The sequence below is a fragment of the Varanus komodoensis genome, unplaced genomic scaffold, assembly GCF_004798865.1.
Source record: "Varanus komodoensis strain SLA01 unplaced genomic scaffold, ASM479886v1 scaffold32, whole genome shotgun sequence".
NCBI lineage: Eukaryota > Metazoa > Chordata > Lepidosauria > Squamata > Varanidae > Varanus > Varanus komodoensis.
Genome location: NW_025335798.1, coordinates 2,780,174 through 2,797,325, shown reverse-complemented (window position 1 = coordinate 2,797,325; position 17,152 = coordinate 2,780,174). Strand labels below are relative to the sequence as shown.

At 45.6% G+C, this 17,152-nt stretch overlaps 1 protein-coding gene across 1 annotated transcript in view; it reads right to left on the bottom strand.

The window, feature by feature from the left end:
- WNT10A (Wnt family member 10A) overlaps positions 1-17,152 on the bottom strand; it is a 46,300-nt gene that overhangs the window by 6,204 nt on the left and 22,944 nt on the right. The window contains exon 2 of the mRNA XM_044438466.1: positions 9,658-10,034. Within this exon, the coding sequence (XP_044294401.1) occupies positions 9,658-10,034 (377 nt within the window). The remainder of the gene's footprint in view (positions 1-9,657; positions 10,035-17,152) is intronic.

Sequence of the window (17,152 nt, the reverse complement as noted above, 5' to 3'; positions counted from 1 at the left end):
GGTGTGCACACAACACCCACATCATGTTCCAGGAAAGACTTCACAGGAGAAGCCGGAATGGGGGATTTCTTGCATAGAAGCCAGAGCATGGCTTCCTCATATCCTAAATTCAGCCCTTTAGGCCCCATGGGGAGCATCCCAAGGAAAATGTGTCCTGGAAGTAAGAAGGGGGTCAGTGGAAGCTCAAAGCTTCTAAGGAAAAGAAACTGCTTAGACTTAACGTAGTAAGAAAGTGGCAACAACTCTCCTGAAGTCCTTAGCAACCATATTAGATGTGCCTTATAGGCACTGATTATGTTCAGAACAACTACTGCTTTGCTAAATTAACTTGCCTTTTGAGAGGTGTCCCTGTGCCCAGGCTCATTGCAAGAACAAATCTCTACCCTCATTTTCAGGCCCAGCCCCAGGATAAAGCGGCCTCCTCTGCAGAGGGCCTTCCTGTGTCCCCCAGTGGTGGCACCAGGCATGCAGCACCAAGGCCAATGCTGCAGGGCTTGGTCTGAGACGACGTTTACATTTCCTGCCGTGCTCCATTGCAGAACTAGCCTAGGGCACTGAGGGAAACGCAAATGGTAGCCAGCCGCAGGCTGGGCAGGGGTTGTCGGCACAGCGGTGGCCCCGCTGCAATGCTGGGACTGTGGCAGCTGTGTGCTGGTGCCGGACATGAACTCCATCATGAGACAGATGGGGACTTTCATGGTGATGACCCTGTGGAACTTGGACCACTTTTCGCTGACTCTGGGCCCTTCTTTATTACACACATGCTAGTGCATAAACAAAGGCACCATTTTGTTTTCTTTCCTCTTTCCAAGCAACATGGAGATTCAGTCCCTTGTGCTAGTTACAGGAGCTGAAAGAGATCCACGCATTTTGGCTACATGTGGTAGCCAACCATTGTTCAAATGGCTGACAAGGTGAGGCTTTCTCACTTCTGTTTCCACCAGGGTACAATAAATGCATTCCTTTTGCTTCAGAAAATAAAAGCCATGAACAACATGTGTGTGTGTGCGCGCGCGCGCGTGTGTGTGTGTGTGTTTAATGTAACCACCCTGCCAATCCTTGATACTGTTGCTCTGTGTCAGTGCAGGCTTCAGCCTTGTGCCATTTTGAAATTGGCACATGCTACCTTCCGGTCTTGTTGATGGCATTTTGAAAAACTGCTGCTCCTGTGGTAGTGTACAGGGTTTCCCTGCTCGTCGCCAGAATTGGCCTGCTGATTTCTGCTGACATCTCTTTCCTTCCAGATCCAGTAAATCATGTCCCTAACCCCACCTTCTGGAGGCTATTTTACAGAAGACGGTCCTCTACTCAAAGGGTTGTCAGGTACAAGGATAAAGAGCAATCAAAAGGGAGAGCAGGGCAGGTCCTGGAGGTTCCTGTCAGCGGTGTGAACCTGGACAGCAGACTGAGTGGGCGCACAGTTCGTCTGGTCATGGTCTTCCTCACCATGGTAACAGGCATGGTATTTCTACTTAAGTTACAGCCATCTTTTCTAAATGCTCGTCTAAATGTCCCCCAGTTACCTAGGGAGGTTGAGGGCTCTCCCGTGCGGGAAGCCTTCGAGAGGCAGTAGCACAGCCATCTGCCAGGGATACTTTAACTGGGGTTTTGCACTGAGCAGGGGGTTGGACTTGATGGCCTCATAAGCCCCTTCCAATACTATGCTGTGTTTCTATGACCTGTACATTATGCAACTATTATACAAGTCTGTGTCCTTTTATCATGATACGTGCTTTCTTTTGGTGAAGCACATCCTATATGTTACCCACAGATGGTTGCACAACTTTTCTTTTCTTTTGGAAAACGAGGCCACAGTTTTCCCGGGCAACTTGTTCAGAGTATCTTATGCTTAACCTAATCTGTCTCCCTGTATTTCAAAAGCACTGGCTCTTGTACTAAACTTGGTGGATTAGGTAGAACAATGGTCCCCCTTAGTGGCCACTGCGTGGATACAAAGTAGAACAGAGTGGTCTGACCGATGGATTAGGCAGAAAGTAGAGGGCTGCTTTCTCCTTGTCAAGGAGCCAGGAGGTCAGACCTAGGGCAGGCTTGTTTATAGGAGGAAGGCTTAACTTGTATTAGAGTCATTAACCTGGATTAGATCCCCTACATGAACACTACACAGACCTTTTCAATGCTAATTTTACCATTCCATCTTAAAGAAAAGACACACAGACTGACAGACAGACAGACGGACAGACAGAAGAAATGCGGGCGGGGGCACATTTTGCCTCTATAATCTCTGCTGTGCCTGTTAATCAATTAATGTCATGGATGGAATCATGGAATGAACATAAGCTTGCACAACTTTAAAGGCCTACTCTATATTCAGCCATCTTTTTGAGTTAGAACAAAAATACCTATGCCATATTGTCCAAAATCAGAGCCCAACACTACAGTAACCAGCTAAACCCTTCAGTAACTCATACACCTCAAATGCTTTATTGTTGCCCTCGCTGATCAGCAGCCCTTTGTTGTGCAGCTAATGGGTGGTTCTGGGCACTCTTTCATCTTTGCATCCCTCTGATCTGGCAAAGGTAAAGGCCGCTGTTATGGCCCCATAAAGTACAACCCCTGCACACAAAGCAAGAGATGTTCTATAGGGGGCTGGACAATGGCCTTGAGGCACACTTAGACCTCCAGTCTAGGTTTTTTCCCCCCAGTGCAAGTTCCTGAAGGCAGCTATGTAGCTGCCACCACCCAACATGCTGTGGGAACAGTGGAAGCAGTCCCAGACACTACTTTGCTTAGAGAGGAGAATTTATTTATCAGCTCTGGAAGATTCAATTCTTCTCCGGGGAAAACAGACTGGTATGATAAAACGTAACAAAACCTTGGTACGATCTCACCTTGCCTTTGGGTTTAGCTCAGTATGTCTTTGAGATGATGATGATGTCGCACTGGCTACTCTTGAAAGTAGAGTGCACATTAACTGACTCCAAGTGCCAAAAAGGTGCAGTAAAACTGCCTGAACTCACCTGTGCTGGGATGGAGTGGCTTTCCTTGAAGCACTACTGCCGAACTATACAGAAGGACACAACGCCACCACCAGTGGACCACCATGCACAGTGGTGGTCGGGTCCAGGGTTTTCATATTCCCATTTCCTCTCCCATGTTCCTTTTAAGCCAGTGTTGTGATGGAGCTGGGGTTCTCAGTGTTGAAATCAAAGGACTTCTTGATTAGCTCGAACCATTGTGTCATCTGCTATTCCCGCCGCCTTCCCTTCCCTGAGCTTAGCTGCATTAGGCACAGTAACTGCAGGGGAGGAGAAACGGACCTTCCCAGCAGGGTGAGCTATCCTTGTTGTGATACGGAGCAACTGGGGGTGGCTTGGTCTTCAATGGGCAAATAAGACCACTTTGCTTTACAAAAAGACTTGCCTTCTAGAGATGAAAACAGCTATAACTTCTGAAAGTAGCTCTCTGGACTGGTGAGATGAATTCCTGCACTTCACAATGTATACCACTACACCCACTGCTTGCAAGCTCAGGCTGCCAAACGCCAAAATGACCATGTAATAGCAAGGGGATCTCCATCTGTATTCAGTCTCTTTCAAACTTGCTGCAGCTGCGCCTTTCAATGTTGCTTCTTCTCCTGCTCAGGCCACCATTGCACTACTGAGTGCCAGACCTGAGCCTTTCCCAGATTTCTCCATCTTACATGGCTGCAAGTTTTCTGGGAGAAAGGATCGTTTCACTCCTCTGTTCTGTACAGCACATAGTGCACCACTGGCACTTAAGTAACAGCAGTGACAAGAGTACAAAAAACAATAGCTGCTGCTTTGGTTGTATTGGCCTGCATAATTTAAACCAACAGATGCTGCTGAGTTAGATTCCCACCCTGTAACACTCCCACTGTTAGCAAACAGTTCTCTTGAGAACTATGATTTAATATGCCACTGCACTAAGTTTTAGGTATGATCAAGACCTATTCTTCCTTAGTAGCCCATGTCAAGAACAACAAAGAGTATCATAGCACCTTTAAACCTAACATATTTATTTTTGTATATTTGTTGTCTTTCTGGTGCCACAAGAGCCTTCACTGTTTTTACTGTAGGACTAATGTGCCCACCCCATGGAAAGAATTTGAAGTATCTGAGACAGGCCTCTCTAGGAAAATACAGCTACTAGAGAAGGTAGAAACTGCTCTTTGCCCCTATGTGAGACACACATACTCACACAGGAACACATGCACCTTCACACATGCATATCCCTCCATATACCACTTGTGTGGGTTCTTTATGCTGGAGAGCAAAGGGACAATCTCCCTTTTTACAAGTTCTCTGGCTACTCCATTCCCTGGGGACCTACTCCCTTCCTTATCACGTCATCTGCTTTCTCCATGGTCAGTGAGAAGACTGAGAGTAGCGGACTCAATCTACTCTGATCTTTCAGAACAATCTGGCTAGAGCAATCTAAAGACCATTAACAGCAGCTATGCTGGATTAGACCAAAGACTTATCTAGTCCATGTTCTTTCTAACCCCATACCCATGAGAAGCCTGCAAGAAGGACATGAGTGCAATAGCACAGACCAACTTGTATTCCCCAGCAACTGGTATATGCTGGCATACTTCTTCCAGTACTTGAGCTATTCTGTAGCCATGAGGCCTAGTAGCCACGGATAGCCTTATCATCCATGAATTTGCCTAATCCCTTTTTAAAGGTCAGATTCCGTGATGACATTTAGTGCCACCAGTTTGCCTGGAGTTGGGTCAGGCCACAGAGCCTCTACGTAGGAGCATGAGAAGGCTCCTATGACTTTAAGATTCATATTGATGTCCTGCAGTGGCATGCACCATCTCTTTTAAGCAAGTCCTTAAGGTACAGGAGATCCCTCAGAGTCTAGACCTGGCTCCCTGTGTGTCTGAATTCTGATCAAGACAAGTCAGTAGAATAGGGCATCTCTTTGCCCCCTTTGTCACCAGTATTCTAAGGCTTAAGTAACAGGTCAGTGGCTCCCCAGGATCCAGCCCACAAGCTTCCCTCTGTGCCAATGTGCTGTACGGCAAGTGCTGATGTTCGGCATAGCTGACCTTCAAGCTAGTCATAAGGGTGAATCAAAAATAAAATTCAATTCATCATATAAACATATTGGCCTCTTTAGATAATTGGTACTTCAAATGCATACCATAAAATAAATCAATCATCAGATGGAATCCAGGATCACTGCAAAACATCTTTTTAGCTCAACAGCGTTATGAAATGGAATTTTTAGGGACATATTTTAAAGGCATTTCTTTTTAGGATGCAGACTGAGAGGTCAAAGAGAGCACGATCCTGCTGGGTGTAATGTTCATAAGGTAACATGCTGTTTTGTCTGTGCTCATGTCTCCATGTTATTTACTTAGTTAAATACAATTCAGTTTTTCCTTGCATAGCCACCTTTGAGAATGTCTGACACACTACATTGCAGTTAGGACACAATTCCCTCTAAATTACTAAACATATTTGCATTGTTAAATCATCCTACTTGCTAAAGTACGGAGTGTATTATACTAGTCAGCGCTCTAACATCTGCACTGGCCTCCTGCTGTCTTCCAGGCACAATTCAAAGTGCTGATCTTGACCTACAAAATGCATCCAATGCCTATTTCTACACTTGCATAGAGTGATCACAGAGTACATGCTGCTCTCCTCATGGGTAATCCACTCTTTACAAAGAACAGGAGCTCCAGTGAACGCTGTTTTTGCTGAAATACTCTGCACACTTTTCTTCCGTGGTGGATATATCCTTGGCTATGTGGCTGGCAGAAGTTAAACAATTCTGCTGTTCAGGGTTTCCCTCCACATAAACAAGCCCAACTAAAGGCTTGTCTAACTGCCTCTCTTAATTCATGGACGCTCCATCTCACCCCTGCATCTGTTAGCCGTCCACCAACCACTTGGAAATTAGAACATTCTTTCTAATGGCCAGTCCAAATGTTTAAACCTATTATTTCTTGTCCATATTAAACAAGAAAGCAACTGATCCCAGTTTTCCTTGAAGTCAAGATGTATGGGTTGAGGCAAACAAAAACCTCCTACAGATGGAATGGCTTCTTCTGTCAGTGAGGAGTCTTTGATCCAGCAGAGCTTTTCTGCTGGCTGAAAACAGAAGGCAATTTTTGCAGATTTCCCCTTCCCTCTGAAGTCCACTGTGTGCCCAGAAATCTGCTCTGCAGAGTTGGGGGAGACATGAATTGGCAAATAGCCCTGGCTTAGGATGATGGAACCCTGCCCAATGCCTCCAGTGTGTCCAGGATCGCCACACTGCGTGGCTTTGTGTAAAACAAAGCAAGAGAGCTGGTGGCAGCAAAACCCTCATTTAAAGTCTCTTGAGACAGTTTTTCATTCCTTCCCATTGCATTTAATAATGCACACCCAAATCTGAGCTTGAATGGAAGAATGTAGTTTCTCCACCTGGCAGGAGAAGTGGGAGATTCCTATGTCAGTGGGGCTCCTTATCCATTGCAACTTCTATTTTGAAGTTTGTATCTCTACTCAAAGTGATAAATTCCATCCCCCATATAGGTTCACTACCACAGAGCACCATAGGTAGGTCCTATAAAGTTCAACATTAAAGCTGCAGTGGCTAAAAAATCCTACTGAGGTAGGTGTCACCAGCCTTCCCGGTCACCTGGACCAGCCCACCAGCTGTGAGTGCATTGCCACTGAATTCTACAGAGGACAACTAAGAAAGATGGCCAAAAAAAGTTCAGACATGGGTGCAGAGAAATACTTTAGCAGAAGCTAAACATATTTAGTCCAAATGCTTAGCACAACATGCAGACACAGTCCTCTGGCTTGTCTCCGCCTTGATAAGCCAGAGAGATATTCCAACAACAAGCCATGGCTTATTTCCCTGGCTCATCAGGGCAGAGGTCTAGCTTCAGACATCTTGCTAAATAAACCATGGACCAAAGGTCTGTAGCCTGTTTAGCCCCTTCCACTTGCCATGGCAGCAGTCAGGCAGTAGACTAATAAAGACCAGTGGCACGGAGGGTTTTTCAGCCAGAGGACTGAATACGGTTGCAGAGAAGCTCTTGCGGGGCCACATTCCTGTGGTGGGCAGGGTTGAACGCAAAGGGAGCAGGGCCAAAAAATACCAACATATTGCAGTTAAAGCTCTTGCTGCCAGTAACTGTGCCTTGGGAGAAGCATCTCAGCCTTCAACAATGGGGGAGAAAACCTGCACAGAAGCCTGGAAGCCACTGAATGATCGGTGGTTGGGGCATGGGGCCAGCAGGAGAGGACACGGCCTTCTGGAGAACTCAGGGAGTCTGGACTTGGTACCTGGGACTGAGGGTTCCCACCTCTGAAAGAGGCCAAATCCAGTGAGAGACACCATGGAAGAGCTTTGCTGGACATACATCTCCCCTGCTGGCAAAGACTTCCCTGTTTTGTTCAGGGGAGTAGATGAACCATGCATATTTCTTGTTTTTCTGTTGGCATAATACTAGAAATGGGTGCTTCAGATTCTCATTTTCCTATTCCTGGGAGAGATGACCAAATAGGTTTTGCCAGAGTTACTTTCACTAAAAATGTTCCCTGCTATTTCTCCCCGCCAAGCAAGTCACTTTTCTGTCCATCTTTTGTTATGATAAAACCACTTTCTAGTAGCAGATGATAAAATATTAATTGGAACTCTCACTGGATTTGCCTGTAGAACTATTAGTTGACTAGGGGGGTAAAGATGCTTGAATGTATGGGCAGCCATCCACCCAAAGTGTTCAATATTTTAGCAAACAAACCAAAGTTAGTAGAATGATGCATCTGACTAAACCATGCTTTGTTCCAAACCTCAACAGAGTTCTCCTTCATGAAGTAGGAGTAACTGCACTAACATCTCAGATCACATCATAAAAAAAGTTTTGTGGTACTCTAAAAACTAAAATAGATTATGGCATAAGCTTTTATGGGCCAGAATCCACACCACAGAATCAGATGCTTGCATGATAGTATCTGCACTGTAATATCAGCAGTTTGATGGTTCCTCGCAGTATCTAAATACAGTGAAATCTCAGAGATGTGTAAGCAGATCAGCCATTTTAATCAGTGTGAACTATTTTTGTGCATCCACAAGAGGTTTGTGCATCCATAGGGATTATTGAGAGCATTTTTATATTGCTCATTAAGAATAAGTTCTCAGAGTGGTTGAAATGGGCCACCTGTGACTTTGCACGGCCCATTTCAAACTGCAGTTTAACCAGGATGATCTCTTGCTGGGGTACAGCAGGGGTGTTAAACCTCGTTCAGTTCAAGGGTCACATTCGATTTTGAAGCTCCCGGGAGTTGCATTCTCACAGTGGGCAGGGCTGAAGGCAAAACAGGCTGGGGCAAAAGCAAAGGGGCAGGCCCAAACTACAAATAAACAATCAATCAATCATTCAATCAATCAATCAATCAATCAATCAGTATCTTATAGAATAAAGCTCTTCCTCGTGGTAACTAAGTCTTAGGAGAAACATTTCAGCCTTTTAGAATAGGGGAAAAAAGCAAAGAAGCCAGAGAAACACTAAACAACTGGAGGTTGGGAGAAGGAGGTGGGGCCAGCAGAAGGGAGCATGGCCACCTGGAGAACCCATCAGGTTTGATGAAGACCCCTGGAGAGCTAGATTTGGCCCCGGAACACGAGTTCTGTACCCTTGATGCAGAATGTGCAGGTCAGACATGCAGCTTTCTAAATCTGCTTTGTGAATTCATTCCCTTGCACCGTTCATGAAGGTGTTCTACAACCCCGGGACTTCTTGCAGGGCAGGATGATGGCTGTGCTCTCAGGCCCGAATCTATGCTTGCTTCCTACGGAAAGCAAAGATCCAGCAGGCAGCATAAGAACTGTTGAATCAGACAGAGGGCCCCCTCTAGCTCAGTGCTCTCTCTCACACAAAGACCAACCAAGGGACATGGCAATCTCCCAAGCGGTAGGGTATTCGGTGGCAGCCGTGCCCTTTTAGCAGTGCTTCCTGGCTTCTGTAGGCAGAACCTTGGTAGTGAAGTACTACTGTTTGTCTTGACAGAAAAATGGGATACAGTAATACATGTTTCTCTAATACATGCCTATGTATTCACACACCCATCCGCCTAACTGTCCTGCCTCAAAAGCCATTTGGGATACGTTGTCCATCTGGACCAGCAATTACTTGGATCTTTCACACTTCTGCTTCACTTGAAGCAGGAGAGGGAGCAGTTGAGCATCAGAGTAGCAGAGATGAAGTAGAACCTAATTCACATTAATTTCGCTGGCAAAGAAAATGCATTTCATGTGCAGGTCCAATGGTGAGTGAATTCAGGCAGGTCTGCCATTGAGGTCTGCATCAAAATTTAGTGAGCTGCCTGCCCTCTCACCACCTTCATGCAAAGGTGCGATGGTGCAACCACCAAAATACTGGCAGGCGGCATTCTCTTAGGACCTTCAACTTCTACTCCAGGCAATTTTAACCATTCTGGAGCAATCAGGTAGGCAATGGCCGAGCTGGAACAAGCAGCCTCTTTATTTCAAATCATCAAGGAATTGCCTCTGTTTCTTATTCCCTCCCAGGAATTTTAGGCCTCAGTACGGCTGAGGACTGAGAAGAATGTATTTGGAAGGCTCCTGGCTGGGAACAGCGGCTACAGGGCATGTGGTGTCAAAAAGCCTTGCCTCCTACCTATCCCCACAGACACACGTTCTGCTCACCTGGCGGCCAACACGGTTGTTGTGCAGCCTCATACGGGAGTGGATATCTCGGTATGTCTCCCGGGAATCCAGGAAGTCCTTGGAAAACTTCTCTCCATAGTCCACATCAGGGCTGCAGCCCCCCCACTCCCAGGAGTCTTGCAGGCCTGGAGCCTCGGCCGGCATGTGCTCCAGGTGCACGCCATGCATCATGCCCTTGCCTCTGTTCATGGCCTCCAGCTGGAGACGGTGCAGCTTGAGGCGGAAAGCCTCCTCGTCGCCTCGGCGCTTCTGGTCGCAGCCACAGGACTGCAGCTTGCCCAGGGAGCACGCATTGGACACGGCGTGGACCACCCCTGCGGCCGCAATGGCGTAGGCAAAAGCGCTCTCCCGGAAACCTGCAGGAAAGGGCACAGAAACAGCGGCACTCAGTAAAGGCGGGAAGCTCCCCACGCCTGCCACACACACAGTGCAGAATGCTCTGTTGCACATGACACAGCACAGCAAGCGAGTGTGGCTAGAGAACTCCTGTTTTTACCATCCCACCTGTTCACACACACCAGTGGATGAAAGATCAGATCAAATCAAATCAAATCAAAGGATCAAATTGTTTCTAATTTACAAAAGCAGTCTTGCTTTGTCATGTGCTGGTGACCTCTACACTGCATCAGTGATTTAATTCGCGCCTGGCCTACTAAGCTTTCAGTAGAGCTTTTACCAGGCATCACTGGACTCTGCTATTCCTCCCATTATTTCTGTTATAAAAGTGCCCACAGAGGTGTGGCACTGGTAGACCAGCCATGGCCCTCTTCTCCCCACACACACATACAGAGACAAGGGAGGAGCTCCTCTCCAGGGGGCAACAAGGTCTGCCACTGGTTTGACAAGGCAGCATTGGTAGGCCTTGGGCCCTCAGACAAGGAAATTACTGATCAGGAAATGCATGAGTGTATTTCTTCACTTTGAAGCAGCTCAGCTGTCTGAAATAAAAGACATTAATCCCTTATCTGTCCTCCTGAGGTGATGAAAAAGGCTGGGGCCAGAAGGCTGCCTCTTTCTTACTCAAACAACAGACTTTGTTCTTCTGAAGGCCAAACAACATATGATACAGTAGATCCATGATCAGTTCTCCTAATAATGTCTTTTTCTTTGATTAAGTGTAGGGCCCGGAGAATTGAATCAAGACCTCAGTACTTAGGGAAAGCCATTTAAGCCTTCACTTGCCCCCTCAAACCTATCCTGCCCTTAAACCCATATGAGCCACACAGAGAGGAAGAAAGACAAAGATCTTTCTATCATGCCTGCTCTTTTCCCCACTCTGTGGCTAAGAGAATTTTGGATGCTAATTTTGCTTGCAGAAAGGGCACAGATCTTCCCCTATTCCATGACCTTAAATCAAACCTTCACAAAACTGCTTTCCAGTTTACAAGAGACTTACATTATATGCCACTGTGTGCAGCACCAACACCAGAAAACAAAGGGCCTTGAGGAGTGATTGGCAAGGCTGTAGCTTGGCACATAGTCTCAACCTTGCAGGTAGCAAAATCTATCAGGCTGAGGCTCTACCCACAAGCCAATGAAGACAGGTCTGAAGCCTGTGTGCAGCTGTGCAGAATTGCTTCGGGAAAGCAACGGGCGTTGACAGTGAACAGATGCTAAATTGTTTCATGGAAGATAAAGCTACCAGTGGCTCCTAGTCCTCATGGCCATATGCTAAACAGGCAGGATCAGCAGCAGTACCAGATGGGTAGTGAACACAAGCAGAAGGGCACCCCACTTGTCAGCTACCTGCAGAGAGATCTTTGGCCGGATCCAGCATGGTACCTGTGACCTTACGACTGGTGAATATATATGCTTTCTTACCATTTCCTGCTATAGTGGAAAAGGATATAAGGGAGGCCACCATCCTCAAGGGGCTAAAACCTAGCCAGGTACAGCTCTACATGCATCCAAGGGCAACCTTCTACAGCACCTCAATCAATTGCAGACAATGTGTTCGTGAGGACTATTCTGTTATATACACAGCCTGCGCCTGGACCTTGCACAGCACATTCAGCCCGCCCCTTCTTGCCAGGGGAATGGAGCACTCCGGATGCCTGGCCTAAATTTTAGCAGAGGCAGCATCTATCTCCTCTCTCAGGTGAGTAAAAACTTGGCTTGTTGGGTTCTCTCTCCTCTGCACCATCTTCCTTGACTGCCTCCCTTTATTCTGTCAGGAAGAGTGGAACCTTTTAGCTTCCTCTAAACTGAATCCCACTCCCACAAAAAAACCCTTTTCTTTTCCTTTTTCTTTATTGCTTTTGATTAGATCTAAAACCGAGTCTCTTGTAGAGTTCAGCTAGCAAGCGGAGAGTCACTTGTTGGCAGATGTGCATGTGAGGGCCTCCGGCCCACATGTTATTTCAGGTGAAAGATGCCAAGATGTGGAGGAGCCTGACCGCTACTCTTGTCTGACTGCTAAGGCAGCCCTTGGAGGCTCTTCCCTGGATGCCACGGGCCACAAAGGCGCAACAGGTGGGCTACCAGAGAAAAAGACTTCTCTATAATGCCCTCCCCAACCCTGCGGCAGTGGAACGCCCTTTCCAGGGAGAGCCTCAATATTTTCAATATTTTTATTCATTTCATTTGATCTGTATCCTCCTTCTCTATCGAGAAAAATGGCACTCAAAGCAGCTTAGAATCATAAATAAAACTTGATTAAAACAATAATGAAACAAAACCATTTTAATGTCTGATACTGTATTATTTAGATGCTTTGATTGTTGCATGCCTTGTTTTGTTATTTTGTTGCTGCTACTGTTTTTGTTTTATGATTAGAAATCTCCTTGAGGGCATTTTCCAGTTGGGCAGTATAATAATCAAACAAATAAATACCTTGATGGTAGTTGGAGTAGAAAAGCAGGGTTAAAAAAAACAGACGGACGGACGGGAGGGAGCAATGGCTTTTCTGTATCTGCAACTGTCATTCTGAGTATACATAATTGGAAAAATCACACAGACTTTTGCCTAATTAGTAGTAAAGCACAACGATGTTCAGTAGCATGCAATAATAAAGCCTGTTCTTGTGCAGTAGCATTTCCTTGCTAGGGCCTTGTAATGGGTTCATCTCAGAGTATAAAGCTCCATATGAGTGACTGGGAGAAAAAGAGCCATGGCTCTTTTGTTCTAGTTCCTAATTCCTTTATGAGCAGATCAGAGGAAGCTGCCCCAGCTGGTCTAGGAACTCTGGGATACAAGCAGCCAAGCTCCCAGGGAGGGAGCAATCAGGACGAGCAAACAGGAGTTTGGTGGTGAAGTTCAGCAAGGGAGGTCCCTAACTTTTTTCTTCTCCCCGCCCCCCTTAGGTCCCCCTCTTTGTTTTCCTCCTTGTTACACATTCCCATTACTGTTAGGACTGTGTTGTTACCTTTAGCGAAGACAAGAAGAAACACTGGTTGTTACAACAGGCCCAACAAAGTAGAATCAAAATAGTAGCAGAAAAAAATGGACTGAGAAGACTCCCCGGCAGTGGTAACCTGCAACATCTGTCCAATGCTTGTTTTCCTGCCTGAGGTCAACATGGCCTAGACAAACAAGTGCAAGTCAATAGCCCTGTTAGAAGGAAAGGTGAGAGGACTGGAGCAGCAAGTGTCATCCCTCAAGGTAACAGAAGAAGATAAAGAGTTTTTAGACAAAGCAGTGGAACTGCAACAGCCAAGAATAGGACAGAAACTAGAAATTCAATGCAAACTGAGGCAGAAGAAGAAAATCCTAAGAGAAGGGAGACTCCTGCAAAAGGGTGACAGGTCCAGAAGAACCTTATAAAATCTCCAGTAGAAGACACTGCACTGGTGGAAGCTTTGGAACTCTAGAACTGCTTTCAGTTACTCAAGGATGAGATTGTAGGGCAATCTGCAATGGAAGAACTGCAAGTTATCGCGTGCAACACTGAACAAGAGACTAAAGGTCAACCGAGTAGTGACAATGATACCAAGCCATGCAAGAACAAGAGGAGAAGTGTTAGTTGTGGGAGACTCCCTGTTGTGTGGAATGGAAATGCATGTATGTCAGGATGACCCCTGGACTTGTCAGGGACGCTGTCTCCTTGGAGGACAGTTTAGGGATATAACGGAAAGATTGCCAAGGCTCACAGAACCCACTGACACCTATCCCTTCCTTCTTATACATGCGGGAGCAAATTACACTGCCAAGCAGAGCTTTGAAGAAATCACATCAGACTTTAAAGCTTTAGGGAGGAAAGTCAAGAAACCTGGGGCCCAGTTAGTGTTCCTTTCAATCTTTCCTGTTCTTGGAAGAGGAATAGGCAGGGAAAGGAAAATGCTCCGGATGAATGCCTGGCTATGAAGGTGGTGCTGACATGAGAGATTTGGATTCTTGAAGCACAGGATACATTTCCTGGAAGATGGACTGTTGGGAAGGGATGGGTTGCACCTTACAAGGGCTGGAAAGAATGTGTTTGGCCACAGAATGGAGACATTCATCAGAAAGCTTTTAAACTGAATCCTACAGGGGAGGGAGAAGTACACCTGGGTGTAACAATGGACAAAGTCTTATGCACCACAACTGAGACAGCAGCTCTAACAGTGCCCAGTAATAGTCTTCCAAAACAGGTAGGAAGAAAGCTGGAGTATAAAGCATGTGGTATATACTAATTTCTCCAATATTCATTGGGAGACAAATTCTGCCAAACCTAGCCCTTTCAAGAGATTCTTAACACGTGTTACTGATAACTTCATCCAACTGAAAGTAGAGGAAGGAACAAGAGGAATGGCAATTCTTGACTTGTTACTAGCCAAGTGGGAAGACCTAATGGACAAAGTGGCAGCTAGGGGAACGTGACCACTCCACAGCTCAGTTCTTGATTCTAAAGGAAGCAAAAGCCAAATATAACCAAACATGTACACTGTATTTTAGGGAGGCCAATTTAAATAAACTCAGAACTATGATCAGTAAAGTCCCATGACATGTGACTCTAATGAGAAAAGGAGTCCAAGATAGGTGGGAATTTAAAAAAAAAAGGACATTCTAAAGGCCCAATTATAGACAATTCCAACAAGGGAAAGGGATAGAAGAAAACATAAGATGCCCATGTGGCTTCACAAAAAGTTTAGAGATGATCTGAAAACAAAAAAGGACATGTATAGGAAGTGGAAAGAAGGTCAGGCTACAGAAGAAGAATATAGGTTAGTAGCACGGAATTGCAGAGATGGCATCAGGAAGGCTAAAGTAGGAATGCATTGAAGCTAGCAAGGGGTGCTAAAAGCAACAAAAAAGCCTTCTTCACGTATGTCCAAAGTAAAAGACAGAGGAAAGAAATAGGGGATCTGCTATTCAATGTGGATGGCAATATAACAATTGACAAAGAAAAGGCACAACAGCTCAACTCCTCCTTTGGCTCAGTCTTCTCCCAGAAGAAGCTCTATGACCTCCCTAACAAAGGGGAAGAACAAGCTGAAGGAGAAGGATAACAGCTCCAGATTGACAGGCAAATGGTCAAAGATAATCTAACAGGTTGGATAAGTTCAAATTTCCAGGATGTTCCAGGATGAAATCCATCCTAGATACAGGAACTGGTGGAGGAATTCTCAGAACCAATGCCTATTATTTTTGAGAAATCATGGAGGACAGGGGAAATGCCAGATGACTAGAGAGAGGCCAATGTGGTCCCTGTCTTCAAGAAAGGAAAAGAAGAAGAAAATGGGACCTACAGACCAGTCAGTCTGGCATCAATCCCTGGGAAAATTCTGGAGCAGATTATAAAGCAGTCAGTCTGCAGACACCTTGAAAACAATGAACTGATTACTAGAAGCCAACATGGATTCCTCAAGAACAAATCTTGCCAGGCTAATCTGATTTCATTTTTTAAGTGGGTATCCTCCCTGATGGCCTGTGGGAATGCTGTAGACATAATCGATCTTGATTTTAGCAAAGTTTCTGACATAGTACCCCATGATATCCCAATTAGCAAGCTAGTAAAGTGGGCTAAATGGTAAAACAATCAGGTGGATCCATGGTTGGCTACAGAAGCAGACTCAAACAGTGCTCATCAATGGCACCTTCTCGAACTGAGGAGAGGTAACAAGTAGGGTATCACAGCGTTCAGTCCTGGACTCGGTGCTCTTCAAAATTTTTATTAATGATTTGGATGAGGAAGTGCAGGGAACAATTATCAGATCTGCAGATGACACCAAACTAATAGCTAATACCCTGGAAGATAGAGATAAGATACAGGGTGATCTCGATAGGTTGGAATGCTGGGCTGAAAACAACAGAATGAATTTCAGTAGGGACAAATGCCGAGTTCGGCACCTAGGGGAAACAATCAAATGCATTGTTACAAGATGGGGAATGCCTGGCTCAACAATACTCCAAGTGAGAAGGAACTTGGAATTGCTGTAGATCACAAGCTGCATATGAGTCTGCCAAAAGGACAAATGCTATTTTAGGCTGCATCTATAGAAGTATCAATTCCAAATCACGTACTAGATCCCCTTTACTCAACACTGGTTAGTCTTCATCTGAAGTATTGTGTCCTGCTCTGGGCACCACAATTTAAGAAAGATGCAGACAGGCTGGAAAGCTTTCAGGGGAGGGCAACAAGGATGATTCAGGGACTGAAACAAAGCCCTATGTGGAGAGTTTAAAAGAACTGGGCATGTTTAGCCTTGAGAAGAGAAGACTGAGGGGATATATGATAGCATTCTACATGTACTTGAAAGGCTGTCACAAAGATGAAGGGCAGGATCTCTTCTCAATCATCCCAGAGTGCAGGACACAGAATAATGGCCTCAAGCTACAGAAAGCCAAATTTCAGCTAGATATTAGGGGAAATTTCCTGACTGTTAGAGTGTACAACAATGAAACCAATGACCCAGGGAGGTTGTGGGCTCTCCCACACTAGACGTATTCAAGATGCAACTAGATGAGAGGGATGCTTTAACTCGGTGTCCTGGACTGAGTGGGGGGTTGAACCCAATGTCCCTCTGGTCCCTTCCAATTCTACTATGCTGTGATCCTATGATTCTGTCTAACTCACATCCAAATTACTGGTGCAAAGATGGTCTGGGTTTTTTCACAAGTTTTTGCAGTGAACTGAAACTGGACCTATTACCATGGTGCTCACAGAGGTTGCCTTGGTGATTCATGGCACGGGTTGAGCAAGTATGCCTTAAATCCTTCATGATCAGGTGCACGTGCACACGCAGGAATACATATCCATACACATGGACAAGCCAGTTCATTTTCAAGGAACTGAGGAGCTGCCTTTCGGGAATCTAACTCCAAGGCAGTTTCACTAACTATTCTGAATATCAGTTTTAAAAAAATCTCATTTAAAACTGCAATATTATAGTTTCAGCTCACATCTCAACGTAATACCTGATACGTGCCTTCTGCAGAGGACATACTTCCCTCGCACTGTACCGGCTAAGCAGAATGTAGCATTCCATATCTAGTATAGCTACACACACACTGCCCACGTAGTTACACAGGTGAGTCCATGCTTCCACACCCAATT